This window comes from Chrysemys picta, chromosome 1 (genome assembly GCF_011386835.1).
Source record: "Chrysemys picta bellii isolate R12L10 chromosome 1, ASM1138683v2, whole genome shotgun sequence".
NCBI lineage: Eukaryota > Metazoa > Chordata > Testudines > Emydidae > Chrysemys > Chrysemys picta.
The window spans coordinates 102,610,584-102,630,574 of NC_088791.1; the positions used below are offsets into that span (position 1 = coordinate 102,610,584).

General features: G+C 42.1%; 1 protein-coding gene across 1 annotated transcript in view; it reads left to right on the forward strand.

The window, feature by feature from the left end:
- LOC101932609 (protein mono-ADP-ribosyltransferase PARP12) overlaps positions 1 to 19,991 on the forward strand; it is a 32,818-nt gene that overhangs the window by 1,859 nt on the left and 10,968 nt on the right. The window contains exons 2-7 of the mRNA XM_024107785.3: positions 2,964 to 3,099; positions 4,488 to 4,752; positions 7,046 to 7,147; positions 14,316 to 14,439; positions 16,060 to 16,237; positions 16,766 to 16,886. Of these exons, the coding sequence (XP_023963553.2) occupies positions 2,964 to 3,099; positions 4,488 to 4,752; positions 7,046 to 7,147; positions 14,316 to 14,439; positions 16,060 to 16,237; positions 16,766 to 16,886 (926 nt within the window). The remainder of the gene's footprint in view (positions 1 to 2,963; positions 3,100 to 4,487; positions 4,753 to 7,045; positions 7,148 to 14,315; positions 14,440 to 16,059; positions 16,238 to 16,765; positions 16,887 to 19,991) is intronic.

Genomic DNA, 19,991 nt, shown 5'->3' on the forward strand with positions numbered 1-19,991 from the left:
TGCTTTAATGGATTGGGTAAGTGGATAATGGTTCGCTAAATAAAGGTATCATGCCATTTCTGCAGGGCTCTTTATAGTAGGCAAAATATACAAAGTAAAAAACATAACCAAATTCTTACCATAGGTAGCACACTCTGCGTACTAGACAAAAACTAGTTTTCCTCCCAAAAGCTTCATTTACTTTAACATAACACATGGAGATATACCTATCTCATTAGCACTGGAAGGTCATTGAGTCCAGCCCCCTGCCTTCACTAGCAGGACCAAGTACTGATTTTTGCCCCAGATCCCGAAGTGGCCCCCTCAAGGATTGAACTCACAACCCTGGGTTTAGCAGGCAAATGCTCAAGCCACTAAACTATCCCTCCCCCCATATACTTTGAAATAATATGACTTACCGTTGTAAACTATAAAGATGAATGCAGTGTTGATGTAGCCGTACTGGTCCCAGGATGTTAGAGAGACAAGGAGTGTGAGGTAATATCTTTTATTGGATCATCTTTGGTTGGTGAGAGAGACAGGCTTTCACACTTATACAGAGCTCTTCTTCAGGTCTGGGAAACTTATTCTCAGAATGTCACAGCTAAATACAACCTGGAACAGATTGTTTTTCATAAGTAGTTAATGCATATTTCAAGGTGCAGTGGCCCATTAGAATCCATCCATTCATAGGGGGGAAAAAGAAGGGAGAGGGAAAACAGGCAGCTTGTGGGGGGTCGTTAGTGGGTTCTAGACTGTAATAAGCCATAAATCCAGTGTTTGTTTTCTGTCCAAGTGTGATGGAGTGGGAATTTTCTGTAAATATTTTGTATGAATGCTGTGTGCCTTGGTTTCCCCTATATGCTGAATTGTTAACTAGGTGGTGGGAAAAGACTGTTTACTCTTGGGGTAAGCTATAACACAGGTGTGACTGATGCCTAGCTGTCTGGGGCCTGCCCTAGGTCAGTGGAGAGCCCATGAAGACAACGGCCAATCCAGTCACTGTGACATTTGATACCTATCAATTTACGACCGTAGGTGACCCACCCCATCTACAGGAAGCAAGCCGTGTTTGACCAACTGGACAACAAAGGACTGAGGAGGGGCTAGGTGGGACTGGCCCAAGAATTTGAACAAAGAGGACACAGAGAGACAGCAGGAGCCAAAGGGGCATTCTGGTCAGGGCTCTGGGTTAACCAGAATGGACCATGCTGTAACTTTCTTCTCTCTAAGGTTATGTCTACACTGCCCACGTTACAGCATGGCCATGGCGGTGCTGTGATGTGGGCAGTGTAGTCACGCTTTATCGCTGGGGAAGAGCTCTCCTGGCAATTAAAAAATAACCACCCTGAATGAGCAGTGGTAGAAGCGCTGTCTATACTGGTGCTTTTCAGCACTAAAACTCTTGTTGCTTGGGGGTGGGGGGTGGGGTTCCACACCCCTGAATGACTAAAGTTTTAGCGCTGAAAGTGGCACTAGATGCTAACCAAGGACTTTCTGTGCTGTGTTTCAGAGTAGCAGCCGCGTTAGTCTGTATCCGCAAAAAGAACAGGAGTACTTGTGGCACCTTGTTAGTATCTAAGGTGCCACAAGTACTCCTGTTCTTTCTGTGCTGTGTTCCAGTTGACTAATAAATCCTACTGTCTTTACAATACTGGCTGAGAGTTGCTGTGACTGCTTAAGGAATGAGGAGGTGCATAGCTCCCTAGGGGCATACAAGTGTCTTTCAGGTGTCCGTCCCAGTATGGCTCGCTAAACAGAGATCATGGTGTGAAGCAGGGGTGCTGAAGACTCTGAGATTCAGCCTGAGGCAGTGAAGCAGAGTGAGTTACCCTGGAGGAACAGTGAGACCCTTGGCGGAGGGGGCAGGTCTGGCAAACTGAAGGGATTTTCCAAGAGAATTTTCCAAAGGTGGGGCTATAGCACCAATTCTGTGGATCCGTCACACCATGATTTTTAGTGTCTAGCAAAATCATGAATTCAAGCACCCAGGCTCATCTTTTGAAGGTGTTGTCCAGATTTCCTTTGAGAATGAGGAGTGAGAGGTCATATGGAGTGATAATTTTGTAGAACGTGTTCACCCACAGGTGATAGCGTTTTTATCTTTTATCGTTTTCCTGTGTAAGCTTATTTGAGAGTGTAGTGATTGTCTGTCTGATTTCACCCACTTAGGGCTTTTCTACACTGGCACTTTACAGCGCTGCAACTTTCTCACTCAGGGGTGTGAAAAAACACCCTCCTGAGTGCTGCAAGTTTCAGCGCTGTAAAGTGCCAGTGTAGACAATGCACCAACGCTGGGAGCCATGCTGGGAGCTGCAGCAGCGCTTTTAACATTGCCAGTGAAGACGTGCACTTAGTTCAGGGGTGGCCAACCTGAGCCTGAGAAGGAGCCAGAATTTACCAATGTACATTGCCAAAGAGCCACAGTGATATATTATAGACTTATAGAAAGAGACCTTCTAAAAACGTTAAAATATATTACTGGCACGTGAAACCTTAAATTAGAGTGAATAAATGAAGACTCGGCACACCACTTCCGAAAGATTGCCAATCCCTGGACTAATGCATCATACAAATAATCATTTAGGTACTGATTCTGAATATTTTATGCTGCTCAAGTTTATTAGTGTATTTGTGGTAGGAGAGCTAGAAATATAAACCATTATTCCTGCTTTTTCATCATGGAGTGTAACTGACATGTAATCTGGGGGGCATAGGTACCAATGTTGTTGTGCTGCTGTAATTACTGAATAACACGGAAGCAGTAAATTAGAAATGATGATATGATGATTGTGCCTACCAGATTACATAGTAATTACTCTGAGGATAATCATGTAATTACTCTGTAAAGAAACATGGATTTTTTTCCTGAGACTAGCTAACTTTGTGCAGTTGGTAAACTGTTAAATGTAATGTATCTCCAGTAATGGAAAAACTGTGCTGGTTAAGGATCCTTCTTTATGTCTGGTTTTCTTAACTTGTAGGAAAGAATGCAAGTTTGTTCATAACTTTCAGTCAGAGCATAACCTCCGTGTCCTAAAAAGACATGGTCTTGAAAACTTAAATGATGATGAGTTGCGTCAGCTCCTGCTTCAGAATGATTCTTCGCTCTTACCTGAAGTGAGTACTACTCTAGCAATATAGTATTCCCTTTACAATTAGTATCATGAAAAGAAGAAATAATGGCATTGGGTAGAACCAGGTATGGCATTGGCAAACACTGTGGTGATGAGGTATGTGGGCCCTGATTCTACAATACTTGTAATTATAGTTAACTTCATTACGGAGAGTAATTTCACTGAAGTAAAATCAAGCTTGCGCAGAAGTATTTGCAGGATCAGTGTCTTGCTTTGTACATATTTCCTGCATAGCTCCGGCGTTGCACCTCATCACTGACCTGCAAAAACCTTTGCTGTTCTAACTTTTTTTTTTTTTTAATGGATATTGCAGGTCAGATTGAAGTTTATTGACAGAACTTTATCTGAAACTGAGTCTGGAATATCAGGAGTGTTATGATTTAAGACTGAAGTGCATTAGCAGAGCTAGATGGTAGAAACTAGCTTTTCATGAGACCCAGGTTCATTCAGAATAAAAAATAAAACCCGAACACACAGGACTAGTGGCTTTCAAGAAACTAGACATGCTAATTTAATAGCTTTTGATTCTTTTAAAAATGTTCTAATATATGTATACAATGATTTTTGTATTAACTTTCTATAAGTCTTTCTTTCTGTTCTTTAGTATTTAATCATCCATAATATAAATCTGTTGTACTGGGTGTTACCTGTTTAGAAGGATTAACAAAAGAGAAACTCAAATGATCTTGACTTGCATGACCAGAATCTACAAGGAAATTTAAATTCAAAACCTATCTTCCTAAAACACTAAAGATGAGAAATAAAGCACAGCAAAATTAGCAACTCAAAGCGTTGAGGTTCTTACGGCAACATCAATTCAACCATGCCGAATGTATGTGAGTTAGAGTAAACTTCCACTTGCCATCATCAAAGTGGGCCTGAATGTGTTTGATGCGGATGTTTGGGTCTGCCAAAAAGCCCATTCTAAACCAGGGGTGCCCAGCCAGCGCATTTCATGAGGCCCGCGGCCTGCTTCAACATGATATACTAACGCCTGATTCATTAGTATTTTGTCGTCTTGTTTACATCATTTTAGATTACACAAGTGTGTAAATAGGTTGTATCTATGTACAATATTGTCTATCTAAATACATACGAAACAAGCTGAACGTAGTCACCTGTATTGATTTATATTTTAAATCTTATTAATATATGTAGAATCTGTTTGGCCCACACAAGGTTATACTTAGGTTTACATGGCCCTCCTGTGCAATAAGTTGGCCCCCACTGTTCTAAACAGTAGCCGTGGTTCAGAAAAGCCCATATAGATTTCTTCATGGCTTTTGTTTTTGTTTTGAGTGTGTATGAACAAGAAAGTGGCCAAAATATACTACTTGCACTAGAGTTGTTTGTTTTTTTCCTCTTTCCCAGGTATGCATGCATTATAACAAAGGCGATGGACTCTATGGGTCTTGTACCTTCAAGAAGATCTGCACCAAACTCCATATGTGCCAGTACTACTTGCAGGGCGAGTGCAGATTTGGCAGTAGTTGCAAGCGATCACATGACATTTTTAATCTGGAGTGTTATGAAAAACTGGAGAGGCGGGGAATGAGCCCAAACCTGATTGCCAAACTGCCCTCTATCTTCAGGAACATGTATGACATCAAAAATGGCACCTCTTCACCATGCAAAGGTAAAACATTTTATCCTTTTTAAAACATTAGCACAGATCTCTGCTAGATAGGGAAACTGAAATTGAGACTTAGCTCTAGTTCTTATTAGGGGTTGCCAATTCTGGTTGGATGTATTCCTGGAGGTTTCATTACATGACATAATCTTTAATTCCTGGAGACTCCAGGACAATCCTGGGGGGCTGGCAACCCTGCCACCAGGTGAGGTACCTTTTCTCTCTTTATAAACATCCCCCTATTCAAATTTTGAGGCATAGATAGGATTCCAAAGGATAAAACGATTGCCATGATGCAAGAGCCTTGATCCTGGGGCAGAATGATCTTCTCCAGGGAGTAAGGACCATCACAAACCTCACCACTTTCCACTCCAAGTGCAAGGTGAATTTCTTTGACCTTTCCTTCTCTAACATAAACACAGAGTAACAGGTATATGTGTATATTAAAAAAGAAAAAGACACACAGTGCCAATACAAGACACTCTATTGCATGTGCTTCTCTCTCTGGGGTGAGGATGAGAGAACAAACAACGTGATAGAAGTTTAGGCACATTGCTTAATGCTTTATGGTCAGTGCTTAGATACTGTGGTGATGAGGTGTGGTATTAAAAACCTCTATAGAATAGAAGAGTAGGACTGGAAATGGGGAAAAAAGGGATTCTTTATTATAGTTCTGGTGGAAGTGGGTTAAGCAGAGAGAGAGCACATCAAAGGAAGGGCAGGCTTTGTGTGTGTGTGTGTGTGTGTGTGAGATTTTATATACTTCTCCACCTTTTTCTTATCTATGGTGTATAGCATGAGAAGCCATGGAAAGCAGTGCCCTAATTACTTCTAATAGCTTTAATGTTTTCTATTCCTTTTCCACTTAAATTTTTAAACTATGCTAAATTAATTAAAGGACTGTAGAATAGAAAAACAGAATGTATACCTGCCACCTGATCACTCAGCTCTCTTGTGTACCTTTGGAACCACAGCAGTTCTAAATTGTAGACTCTGTTACCACTTCTGGCAAGGTGAATAGGTGTCTGGGATACCCACATAACTTGTGTGTTTTGAAACAATAAGGCTGTTACTCCACTGGTTGGGGTGATGTAGATATCTTTCTTAGTAAGCCAAGCAAGTCTCACTCATGATATTCTGTAACTGATCTGACTAAGTCTGGTGGCTGGAGAAGGGGACTAGGAGGCAAGCTTCCTGGATTCTGTTTCCAGATGTGCCATTGACTCTCTGTGTAACGTTGGTCAAGTCATTTAACATCTCTCTGCCTTCATTTCACTGTCTGTTTTGATTCTGTTCTTGTATTTTTACAATACACCTACAAACTGAATTCAAGGAACTAGAGACCCAGAAGTCAAATTCAGAGGTGATGGGTAAGGCTAAGGCTTAATCACGGGTATTTTTGGTAAAAGTCATGGACAGGTCATGGGCAATAAATAAAAATTCATGGTCCGTGATCTGTCCATGACTTTTACCAAAAATATCCCTGACTAAATCTCTACTTCTGGGGCCCTGCTGCTCTGAGCGTTCCCCAGGACTGATGCTTGGGTGGTCCGCGGGACCAGCCGCACTGGCTGCTGCTCAGGCGGTCCCCGGAGCCAGCTGCCCGGGGCCTCCTGAGCAGCGGCTGGCCCCGGAGACCACTGGAGCAGGTGGCCCTGGGTTGCTCCAGCAGCAGCTGGTGCAGCTGGCCCCGGGGACCGCCGGTGCAGCTGGCCCCGGGGACCGCCGGTGCAGCTGGCCCCAGGGCCAGCTGCTTGGGCGGCCCTGAAGTCAGCTGCACCAGCTGCTGCAGAAGTCACGGGGGTTGTGGAAAGTCACGGAATCCATGACTTCCATGAAAGAATCACAGGCTTCGTGATAGGTAAGGTATTTAAGTTATATCTGTAAGGGAATCTAAGTTAGGTGTCATTTACATGCTCAGGATCTAAAAATATAAGTTGGGCCAAATTAGGGACTGTCTATACTACAAAACAAAACACAAGCTTATGTAATCAGACTAATGGCTTGGACAAAATGACCAAGGCTTTAGTTTTGTTATGGAACATAGTTACATTTTATAGCATAGATGGGGTTTAAGTATGTTATGACTTTTTGTTATGTGTCGTAACTATATGCCTGAATGTATTTTTGTAGTGGGGAGGCTTCAACTTCAGTCTTCTTGGAATTGGATCAGAGTTGTGTATTACAAAGTCTCTTCATGGTGTGTTCTCTAAATATAAGTGTATTTTTTAGGAGAACTTGTTGAAACTAAGCATACTAAAGCTATTTATAAATGACAACTCTGTTTCTCCCTTTGTAGCGAGAAGAGACAGTCTTAGTCAGGTGTCCCTGAATACAAATAGTAATGAAGAATTAGATGAGATCTGCTTGTACTACATACGGAAAAGTTGTAGCTTTCAAGGTAAGTCATCATGATACTAGCAAGTTGCATTAATTTTTCCTTTATCTTAGAATGTGTGTGGGTGTGTGTTTTGTTTTTAATTAGTCACCAAATATTCCTATGGTATATCCTGTATAATGATTTTACTCAGTAAAAATGGCTGGAAGCTGGTCTTCACTTCCTAATAAGACCTTTTTCCTTTCTCCTCACTGTCCCTAGTCTGTACACTTTGCCCACAAGGCCATTGTTGCTATTCTCTTCCTCCATCTACAAAGGCTGAAACCCGTGAATTTGTGACCCTTCTTCCTTTACCATGTATGCAGCCCTCATTTGGTTTCTAGTATTGGTCTCCCCCCACCCCCTTTACTTACACTTGGCACAGAAAGAATCTCTGAGAACATCAGTTTGGGCAATCCCCCATTGATTCTCTTTCCAGATCCCTAAAGTTGCCCTTGATTCTGTTGACTCTCCCTTCATTTATGTTACTGTTACAACTGGGAGTCTCTATGTGACAGTTCCTCTACCCTTTCTGCCATATACCCTTTCTGTCGTATTGCTTGTTCTGGTAACCATAAAACACCATAGAGTACTTTCTATCACAGATAGTGTTGGCAACAGTCTTAACTTAGTAGATTTAGTAGTAATCAGACTCGTCTAATATGTACCCAAGAGTTCTGAAGGCCCTTAAGTATGAAGTGTAGTCTCATTTTAAAAAAAGCTACTGTTCCAGAGGATTGAAAGATAGCAAATGTATCTATATTTCGGAAAAGATGCTAGGGGTGATATGTGGAATTACAGGCCAATAAGTCTTACATCTGTACCTGGCAAACTGGTTGAAATGATAATTAAAAAACAGATGACTAAAACATCTGGCGGATCATTATATACTAGTATGTTTTCTGCAAAGGAAAATGGTATCTCACTAATCTAGTAGAATTCTTTGAATGTGTCAAATAACTCCTATATCCACTGGCGGGCAATTTTTTTAGATGTTCAAAAGGCCTTTGACAAAGTCCCTCACAAAACACTACTAAAGAAGCAAAATCGTCATGGGGTGAGAGGCAAAGTATTGCCATGGATCAAAAACTAGCTAGGAGTTAGAAAACAGAGTATAATTAAATAGTCAGCTTTCATCCTGTCAAAAGGTTAACACTGAGATACCTCAAGGCTATGTACGGGGTACAGAATTTAATATATTTATGAATGGTCTGGAAAAGGGAGCAAAGTAGCAGAGTTTGCATATGACACAAGTTGTTTAGGCCTGGTCTACACTACATGGTTAAAAGTGACAGAGTCCTGTGGCACCTTACACGGTTAGGTCAACGTAAGCTGCCTTGTGTCAACCTAGGGGTGGAAGTGTCTACACTTAAATTTGGCTCCCGCTGATGTAAGTGCCTCTCTACGCCAGTTTAGTAACACCTCCCCAATGGCGTAGAATCACGGTTAGTGTAATTAGCTCGACGCAGTGTCAGTTTAGACACTGTGTTGCTTGTGTTGACTGTTACTGGCTTTCAGGAGCCATCCCACAATGCCCCACACTGACAGTACTATCAATACAAGCGCTCCTGGTGAGGATGCGCACCACCAATACAAGGAGCCAAGTGCGCGCGCACACAAGCAATATAACAACTGTGGTGGCTGTATGCTGGCGTAAGTTAGGTCGACGTAATTTTGTAGTGTAGACATGGCCTTCGATTCATCAATACCAGGAAGGATTGAGGAGCTTCAGTGAGACCTAACTGAGCTAGGTCAACGGATGATGAGGTGGCAATTAAAGTTCAGTGTCGATAAATGAAAGTTAATTTATGTTGGAGAGAGAACTTTTAAACTACTAGCATCCCTTTCAAGGTTCTGAATTAACTGTATTTGCTCCGGGTAGAAACCTGGGTGTCACTGTAGATAGATCTCTGGTTGATGCACAGCTGTGATCAGAAAACAAACAATGTTAGGATGGAATGGAGAATAACACGGGAACATTATAATGCCTCATATCAATTGTGTGGCCTCATCTGGAATACTGTGTATAGTACTGGTCATCCCATCTAAAAAAAGATACAGGAGAATCAAAGGGGATTCCAAGAGCAGCAATGAGAATGATCAAGGGCATGGGAAAACTCTCATGAGGAGTGACTGAAAAGATTGAATTTCCTTTTCTTAAAGGGGTGACATGATAAAAGTATATACAGTCTAGTGTTAGTATGGTCTAGAGAAGGTAGATAGGGAGTCTTGTGTTCTCCCTGTCACAATACAAGAACAAAGAGATTTTTAATTACATTAAAAAGTGGCAAAACTGATACAAGGAAATATTTTTCCACAGTGTGTAATTACACTATGAAACTTGTTGCTACAGAAAATTGTTGAGGCCAGGAGCATAGCAAGATTCAAAAAGGGATTGGACCTTTATATGGATAACAAGAGTATCCAGAGTTGTCATGATTAATGCTAATACATTTTGGAAGGGATATTAAACCTCATGTTTCAGGGCTTATGCAGTCTCTAATTATATCTCATTCTAATATCTAATGTGGTGGTGGTGTGGGGAGAAAGCATATTATCCCATATCTGCCTACTGCAGGTTTCTTTCACCTTCCTTAGAATCACTGGTACTGGTTACTGTCAGAGATTGGATACTAGATTAGATGGAATGTCGGAATTACTGTACTGATCAGATCTGTGACCCTAAATCACTAAAATATTCTTTCAGAGTAGCAGCCGTGTTAGTCTGTATCCGCAAAAAGAAGAACAGGAGGACTTGTGGCACCTTAGAGACTAACAAATTTATTAGAGCATAAGCTTTCGTGGACTATAGCCCACTTCTTCGGATGCATATAGAATGGAACATATATTGAGGAGATATATATACACACATACAGAGAGCATAAACAGGTGGGAGTTGTCTTACCACCTCTGAGAGGCCAATTAATTAAGAGAAAAAAACTTTTGAAGTGATAATCAAGCTAGCCCAGCACAGACAGACAGTTAGATAACAAGTGTGAGAATACTTACAAGGGGAGATAGATTTCAATGTTTGTAATGGCCCAACCATTCCCAGTCCTTATTTAAACCGGAGTTGATTGTGTCTAGTTTGCATATCAATTCTAGCTCAGCAGTTTCTCGTTGGAGTCTGTTTTTGAAGTTTTTCTGTTGTAATATAGCCACCCGCAGGTCTGTCACTGAATGACCAGACAGGTTAAAGTGTTCTCCCACTGGTTTTTGAGTATTTTGATTCCTGATGTCAGATTTGTGTCCATTAATTCTTTTGCGTAGAGACTGTCCGGTTTGGCCAATGTACATGGCAGAGGGGCATTGCTGGCACATGATGGCATATATCACATTGGTAGATGTGCAGGTGAACGAGCCCCTGATGGTATGGCTGATGTGATTAGGTCCTATGATGATGTCACTGGAATAGATATGTGGACAGAGTTGACATCGGGGTTTGTTACAAGGATAGGTTCCTGGGTTAGTGGTTTTGTTCAGTGATGTGTGGTTGCTGGTGAGTATTTGCTTTAGGTTGGGGGGTTGTCTGTAAGCGAGGACAGGTCTGTCTCCCAAGATCTGTGAGAGTAAAGGATCATCTTTCAGGATAGGTTGTAGATCTCTGATGATGCGCTGGAGAGGTTTTAGTTGGGGGCTGAAGGTGACAGCTAGTGGTGTTCTGTTATTTTCTTTGTTGGGCCTGTCTTGTAGGAGGTGACTTCTGGGTACTCGTCTGGCTCTGTCAATCTGTTTTTTCACTTCAGCAGGTGGGTATTGTAGTTTTAAGAATGCTTGATAGAGATCTTGTAGGTGCTTGTCTCTATCCGAGGGATTGGAGCAAATGCGGTTATATCTTAGAGCTTGGCTGTAGACAATGGATCGTGTGGTGTGTCCTGGATGGAAGCTGGAGGCATGTAGGTAAGTGTAGCGGTCAGTAGGTTTCCGGTATAGGGTGGTATTTATGTGACCATCGCTTATTAGCACAGTAGTGTCCAGGAAATGGACCGCTTGTGTGGATTGATCTAGGCTGAGGTTGATGGTGGGATGGAAATTATTGAAATCATGGTGAAATTCCTCAAGGGCTTCTTTTCCATGGGTCCAGATGATGAAGATGTCATCAATGTAGCGCAAGTAGAGTAGGGGCGTTAGGGGACGAGAGCTAAGGAAGCGTTGTTCTAAGTCAGCCATAAAAATGTTGGCATATTGTGGGGCCATGCGGGTACCCATAGCAGTGCCGCTGACTTGAAGGTATATATTGTCCCCAAATGTGAAATAGTTGTGGGTGAGGACAAAATCACAAAGTTCAGCCACCAGGTTAGCTGTGATATTATCAGGGATACTGTTCCTGATAGCTTGTAGTCCATCTTTGTGTGGAATATTGGTGTAGAGGGCTTCTACGTCCATAGTGGCCAGGATGGTGTTTTCTGGAAGATCACCGATGGATTGTAGTTTCCTCAGGAAGTCAGTGGTGTCTCGAAGATAGCTGGGAGTGCTGGTAGCGTAGGGTCTGAGGAGAGAGTCTACATAACCAGACAAGCCTGATGTTAGGGTGCCAATGCCTGAGATGATGGGGCGTCCAGGATATCCAGGTTTATGGATCTTGGGTAGCAAATAGAATACCCCTGGTCGGGGTTCTAGGCATGTGTCTGTACAGATTTGTTCCTGTGCTTTGTCAGGGAGTTTTTTTAGCAGATGGTGTAGTTTCTTTAGGTAATCCTCAGTGGGATCAGAGGATAATGGCCTGTAGAATGTGGTGTTAGAGAGCTGTCTAGCAGCCTCCTGGTCATATTCCAATTTATTCATGATGACGACAGCACCTCCTTTGTCAGCCTTTTTGATTATGATGTCAGGGTTGTTTCTGAGGCTGTAGATGGCGTTGTGTTCTGCATGGCTGAGGTTATGTGGCAAGTGATGTTGCTTTTCCACAATTTCAGCCTTTGCACGTCGACGGAAGCACTCTATGTAGAAATCCAGTCTGTTGTTTCGACCGTCCGGAGGAGTCCACGCAGAATCCTTTTTTTTGTAGTGCTGGTAGGGAGGATTCTGTGGGTTAGTATGCTGTTCAGAGGTATGTTGGAAATATTCTTTGAGTCGGAGACGTCGAAAGTAGGATTCTAGGTCACCGCAGAACTGTATCATATTCATGGGTCTGGAGGGACAAAAGGAGAGGCCCCGAGATAGGACAGACTCTTCTGCTGGGCTAAGAGTATAGCTGGAAAGATTAACAATATTGCTGGGTGGGTTAAGGGAACTACTGTTGTGGCTGCTTGTGGCATGTAGCAGTTTAGATAGTTTAGTGTCCTTCTTGCTCCCTTTCAGTACTTGTCTCTTTAAGGCTGTTTTGAGCTGTTGTCTGACCTCAGCCTCCTCTCACTTTGAGCATCCTCCAACTTGTCAGGGTGAAGTAACTGTTGCTGCTATCTGTGTGTGGTTGCATGTCTCCTTCCCTTTTTCTATTCCTCGTTGCCATGTTCACCTTTCATCCTTTTCCCTGCTCATGGTCTCAGCCGGCTGCTTCTCTGCTGGTTGTGCCTCTTTTCATAATTTTGTACGGTGTGGTTTCTTTAACTTCAGCTGCTGTTCAAGGTCCTCTGCCTCTTGCTCTAGAATGAAAAACAGCTCGAACTTTGTGCATACAGACTTTTTTTTTTTTTTTTTGTCTTTACTCTTTCCTGGTGAGGGGTTTTAGGTTAACTGAGCAGCTATGCATATCTACACTTCTTAGTATGAGCTCTGTCTCAGTTACAAAATGCCTATATTGTCAAGAGGGACAGTGTTAGCTGTCCTGCAGTGGCTTGAATGTGAGTACAGTCTGGGGCAGACTGTGCAGAAGCAGGGAACAAACCACAAACTAGTTGTGAGTTCTATACTTAGATTTCACCAACCAGTTATCAAGTGTGAACTCCTCAGGCACTAAATCAGCCTTAACATGGAGTCACAGACCATCTCCTTGGGTACTCCAATCTATCTTGCCACCCAGGTGAGCTTATCTTTGTGATAGATGGTCCCTTACATCAGAAATTACAACAATATTCAGGTTACTCCCAGTCTGAAAGGACTAGTCACTTACTTCAGGGTCAGTTTCACCAGAGAACTCAAACCAATGACGCTTGTAGCTAATCTGTAATAAATTATCTAAAGACTTATTAACTAAGATAATGGAGTAATTTACAAGGTTAAAGCAGGTAAACATAAGTACACAAATGAATTACAATCTTAGGTTTCAAAAGGTGATAGAAACTGCTTGTAATATTCAAGCTCTGTATGTCATTTAGGGATAACCCAGGCTAAGCAGCTGGGGATCCCTTGCTTATGCTTAGAAATCTTGCCCTCCCAAAATCCAAACAGCATAGAGATACTTTTTCTTCTTGTTAGGGATTTTTCTTACTTTTCCACCCAGAGTTCAAGCTGATGGGATGAGTACATGCTTGCATCTCCTCGTCATGAGGTGGGGGGAGGAATGCAATTAACAGAGTCTTTGTTTGATGTTTCACAAGGCTCATTTGGGTTTCAATGGGTCTTCTTTGTGGGCAGGTTCTAACACCTTCTGCAGAAAGCCAGCATTTTACATTCATTAATGTTTCTTTTCTGTTCGATAACTGACTGACTTACACAATTAAGTATTTGCATCGCAATCCTCTGTAATATCACCTTATAACATGGGGTACAGATGTTTGGCAAGAGCTGGCACCTTGTCTGCCAGCATTACAGTGGTAAAGAGGACTGGACTGTTTGAACAATATCAGCTTGGGGAGTGACGGATATTAACTCTGGGAATCTAACTGGGTCCCCCACTCTCATTGTCATTGTTAACAAGGCCACCAAGGTAATCTACGTGGTTGGAAAAAATATTTATTTAATCCATTGTGGGGATTTGAGTTCATAGTAACACATGACTTTATAGCTTTAAAGCAAATACCCATCACCACCACAATTATATCCTTAATAGTAGCTTTTAAACCCAAGCAAAGAATGTAATGGGACTAGAGGAGGGGGTCCCTCTTGGTCACAACTGAATCACTTTGGTTGGCCAGTGTATGGAAGCTTGCATTGAGATGTCTATTCTGTACTATTCAGTAGTGGACACTTTCTAGTGCTGTGTACCTGGCACCTTCACGAGCATTCGATTCCAATACACATACCCAGAAAAATCATCTTGTGTTAGGCCATAGAACTAATATAGCTTCATTTCATTTTTACCTTTTTTTAGATAAGTGTATCAGAGTTCATTTTAATTTGCCATATAGATGGCAGATCTTGGAAGGTGCCCTGTGGAAGGACTTGAAGGATATGGAGAAAATTGAAAAGGCATATTGTGACCCCAGTAATACCAGGTATACCTTGTTAATAATTTACTAATGTTTGGGGCTTTCCTTCTGAAAGTGAAATACTGATCTAGATCCTTAGCTGGCATGAATTGACACAGCTCCATTAAAGCCGATATCTAAACTGTTTAATTTTATTTAGTGAATCAATGGGATTTAGCTGATTTACACCAGCTGAGGGATGTGGCCCCCCTAGCTGTTCATTGTAGCCTGGGATCCATCTTGGGCGTTTATGGGTTATGCTATAGACCTGAGTGGCTAGCTCACTTGTTTGTTGTTCTGTACTATTGCACAAATGGATTATTTACAATGGAGATGGTGGGAAAACTTTTGAAGAAAATAATTTAGACTAAAATAGACTTGAAAATTTGTCCTGTTTTGACTAGCTCGTGTCCTGATTCATCCCTGCCTTTATGATAGAGTGCATCTCCTTTACTATTGTAGTATCGTGGCTCTTCACTCATTTCAGCGAGGAGTCCTTGCAGTAAGAGATGTGGGAGGATTAGAGCTGAGAGAGAGAGACAGCTGAGGGGCCTAGTTAGCAATTGTGAAGGTGGGAATAACCTCAGAAAGCTTTGAAATTGCTGTGGTAGTGCAAAGAAGATATTGGAGGAGACTCATACTAGGGATGTAAATATCATTTAAAAAGTTGAATGGTTAACCACGGTCCCTCCGGCTGGCGTGGGGCGGCTGGGGCTGAGGTCGCTCTGGCTGGCACGGGGCGGATGGGGCTGGGAGTTAATGGTTAAGGTCAGTTAACAGTAAGCCTAATGCTAATCGGTTAACCTTTTACATCCCCAACTCATACCAATATATGGTATAATGTACTGGAATATGTATATGGCCATTTACTTAAAAAGATCTCACATTCCACCTAGTGTGTTTGTAATGGTCTCGGCTTCTAATGGCTCGGCCTGAAAAAAGGACAGCAGTACTGCTGCTGCTAACAGCCAAGAGATTCTCTTGCATCTGTAGCAATGAGGAGCTTTTGGAAGAAACTGTTGAAGTTCTGTTTCCCAAGTTGCATGTCTGTGGCTAGTGGCCACTAAGCACTGGAAATTGTAAAGAGAGGATTGGAGCAGCTGATGAACAGATCTGTTGATTAGCCCATGCTTATGTTGGATCGAAGCCTGACTTAAGCTATAAGTGCAAATGCGTTTTGAGGGTCTCATCTATTAATTCATATCACAAAGTCATTGCAGTATCCACAGTCTTCTGTTTCTGCTTTAGAGGGATCAAAAGGCAAGAGGTGTTCCAGCTCAGAATATAAGGAATTAGCAGAAGTGTGTGTGAAGTTTACACGTGCCCATTTTATATCTGACTGAAGAACCACTGGGGTCATGACTGTGATTTCTATAAGTTATGATTTCATATAGATTTACAATATTATGTCTTAACTTTGGCACCATATACAATACAAAATAATACACATGTATGGGCAGTGTGAGGGGTGAATGTTGTAGGAATCATAACTTTGCCCTTGGGGGCACTTACATTACTTTGACACTGGGCATAATATTTTGCATTATTTTTATGGATCTCTGACTCAGAAGTTGTAAGTATGCTCAACTGATTGATGCTAACTCTTTTTTTTTTTTTTTTTTTAAACCCTTTGGCCCTCTCATACAGATTTTCATACAGTGGCTTGCAGTATATATCTTTTCGGAACATGACCTATGGCTCTGCCAAAGTTAGGCGCCTCTCCACAGCATCGTCTGTGACCAAACCCCCTCACTTCATTCTTACAACAGATTGGCTTTGGTACTGGAAGGACGAATATGGTGTGTGGCGTGAATATGGAACAGAAGTAAGTGTGTAGATGAAAGGCAGCTGCCCAACCCTATTGCATTAAATCTGCGGAAACTATTGGAAGCTACATGGCTGTCTTTTTTTATTTTAATAGTCTATTGATCAAATTTGGGCTCAGAGGATTAGTAATGGGCTATGGAGACTTTAACTTTTAGGTTCAGTGGCTCAGCTACAGGAGCAGTCAGTATTACTGAAAATCATTACTGACTGACATCTGTTCAGTGCGTTGTCTGAAATAGGTGACAGGTATTTCCCCCTGTTTTCATTGCTTGAAATGTAACCTTCTATTTCCTTCAGTGTTTCTTGACACTCTGGATTCAGCAGCTCGCTCTCCCCCTCCCCATTCCCATCTCCATCTTGGGAGTTGGGGAAGTTTCTCTGTTTAGCTGGTGGTGGATGGCCCTTATTTTAAAGGGAAGTAGCACACAGGCCTGTAAGGCCACAGCTGCCACAGAACAAATACTTCATACGTTCTCATTTTAAGAAGATTAAAAAAATCTTTCTTCTTTTGGTTCTGACCTGACAGGATGATAATCATGATGCTTCCACTGTATGTAGCAGTGACCTGGAGCACGCTTATCTAGCAAAAGTGTCTCCAACGTTGCAGTTCAAAGCTGGGAGACATGAATATGAACTCAACTTTAAAGGTACGCTGGGTTTTTTCCCCCCCTTCCTTTCAGATACGTTGTGTAAACTATGTTAGTAGAGGAGAAGTTAAGATATTAATCTTACTTTGTGGTGGTCAAAGGAAAAGGGAATCCATTAAAGCTCTCAATACAAGAGCTAGTCACCCTGAATAAACTCATGTGCCTGTTCAGACTGAATTTTTTTTTTTTTAATTTAAAAGCCTCCTCTGCAAGATTCAGCTGATTTGGTGAAAAGTTGCATTGTTTTTTGACGCTAACAGTGTGAGAGAATCATGGAAGAATCTGTAAACCAGCTTCCAACTTCCTTTTAATAACAGGATAACCGCTAGAAAAGGAATACTTCAGCAAAGCTTGCTTTTCTTTAGCCACTTCTAAAAGCCTGAAAACTAGCTTAGTCTTTTCTCATGGATTTCTCATTCTGGTTATGGCAAGTAATGAGTCCTAAGGAGTAGACTGCAAACCAGTTTCCAGGTTCTTTCAATACTGGTTTAAGGAGAAGAAAGCCTTTGCTTTTTTTAGTTTGTAAATCTTAAACACTATTTACATATTGCTCCCACCACTGTTAAATCGTTATTAGGCAGGCTGGGCACTGCTTAATCTCTTCCATGTGGCTCTTTCTCTGTTAATGTCACAAATGTCCTTTTACATCCAGACAGCCACCCCCAGAATTGGACTTAAACTAAGGTGTTGTGTGTTGTTTTTTTTAAAAAACCATGCATCCATTTCCTAGTTAAAGATAGGTTTGGCATAGTGTCCAGACAGTCGTTTTAGCAGGAGGTTATTGTGGAACCATTGCCACAAATAATAAACTTCCCCCTATACTGCTTTCTCCGGGAATCTAGTTTGAGGTGTGAGAAGAGTCTTACACAATCTCACCTTGAGAATCTATCTGTTGCAGGGCAAAGGACAGAAGCCACTGCTTCATGCCAATTCTGGCCTGTTCCAGAGGCTAGCATGACATCCAGTATAAATTAGAGCAACCTCAAGGCCTGCCCTAACTTAAAGTAGCTTTCCCACTGCCGCCTATGGGCTGCTCTATAATCCAGAAGAGCTGGAGTGTAGGTTGCTAGCAAGCAGAGTGGCTAGACCACGGCTCTGTCTGCCTGGGAAGGATGAAGTAGTGGGTTAACCATGTCAGGACTTAAAGCAGCGCTTCCAAGGTGACCAGATACTCAAACTTGAAGCTAAGACCGCTAATTATCCCCTTTCGTGAGAATTTACTCTCCTTCCCACCTCTTCCCCAGACCTGCTATCCATACACTTGGAGAAGCACAAACCGCCTGGACTGGTCATCTGGCTCCACTCAGACTCGCTAGTACTAGTATATGTCTTGAATCTCTGCTACTGTTGCCTTCTACCCAGAAAAAGATGCAGAAGGGAAACATGAACTTCCTACTGGAAGTTATGCTGGACCTCAGTCTATATGCCTGTAAGCAGCATGGAGTTCCCATCCTGCTCTGAAGAGAGTATAAAAGTCCTACCTAAACCTCTTTCTGGTAACTTATACAGTGTAAATTTCACCCTGAGATTACTCCCCACGCTTAGCAATTCTAGGGGTCTTCCCTGCAGAGCCTCTTTCTCTCTCTCTCTCTCTCTCTTTCCCTGAAAGAGAGACCCCATCCCTTTTTAAAACCTGGTTGCGGATGATTGTATCCATTTGCTTGTATGACTTGGCAACAGTTGCAGTACACGGTCAGGTAGGGTACAAGCCCCCGATAAGAGGATGACTCTGGAAAACCATGCATCCTTATGCAGACACCAGAGGGAAACTTTATCACTGTGCTGGCCCTGGCACCAGCATGTGGACAAAGGGTAGGTGGCTTACAGCTCCCTGTATTAGGGATAGCCAGGGCTTGTTTTGGCCCCAGGCATGGTCTAGGGTAGACCTCAGGCCTGTTCTAACTTGTGTCCCTGTGCTAATGTGGTGGGCAGAATTGCTGTATTATAAATTCCACAGCCTCATTACCTCTTCCCTGACATGCCTCCTTTCTCTTCCTGGATTGCCACCTGCACTGGGAAAGGTCGGGGGAGGGAATTTTTGCTGTCTAGTCATAAAGCTTTGCTAGTTCTGGGTCTTGTATCATCAGACAATTCTTCATTCAGGAAGTGGAGGCTGAGAACTGTAAGCCAAAAAATAAAATTTTGATCAGGATGGGAAACGCAACTGAAACTTTCTACTTAAAATAAATAAATAGAATAAAAAATTGGGAACTATGACCACCCTTTTAAAAAGTCACTTTATTGTTGGTAAGCATGATGCAGAATGGGTGCAGTTTTCCTTTAAAAATTAGAAAGCATCCTCATTCTTGCAGGTATCATGAGCAAATTACTTGGCTTGTAGAGGCCATATGTGTGTATTCTTAGTGTGCTAACAGCATCTGATGAAAGCCAGTTACCTCTGCAAGAAATTAAGCTATTGTAGGTCAGTTCCTTAGAAATACTAGAGTAACCAATGAGGGTGGTTCCTTCAATCCAGCTCTTTATTTTTGTAAACAAATACAGACATCTTTGCCCGGACATCCTCAATGGTATAACATTCTGGCTTATTTTCCAAAAATAAGGTTTCCATTTTTATTTTTATTTAAAAATCTACGAGACTGGATTTATTTTTGGTTTTGTTTAGGGACAGTGAATGCGATACAAAGGCCTTGTATACACACACACAATTTAGGTCAACACAGCTGCATTGCTCAGGGTCTGAAAAATCCACACACCTGAGAGCCGTAACTGTGCTGACTTAACCCCAAGCATAGATGCAGCTAGACTGACAGAAGAATGTTACCGTCACTCAAGGAGATCATGTTCCTGCAGCAATGGGGGAAAAGCCCCTTCTGTCATTGCTGTAGGCAGCGTCTGCACTATGGGGTTATGCCGGCATAACTGTGCTGTAGCAAAGTCTTTCATTCCTGGATCATTGGTTCAAATCCAGACTACCATGTGTTGTCAGTCAATGAAAATTGGTGCCCTGTGATGGCTGTTTGGTAGCATATTTGAAGAGTTAATGGTCCAAGTATAGCTGTAAGGGGAGAAAGGTCGCCTTTGTTGACAGCGTTAAGGGAGAGGCTGAAACCTGAGTATGAAGAATGCAACTACCCATTCTGTAGA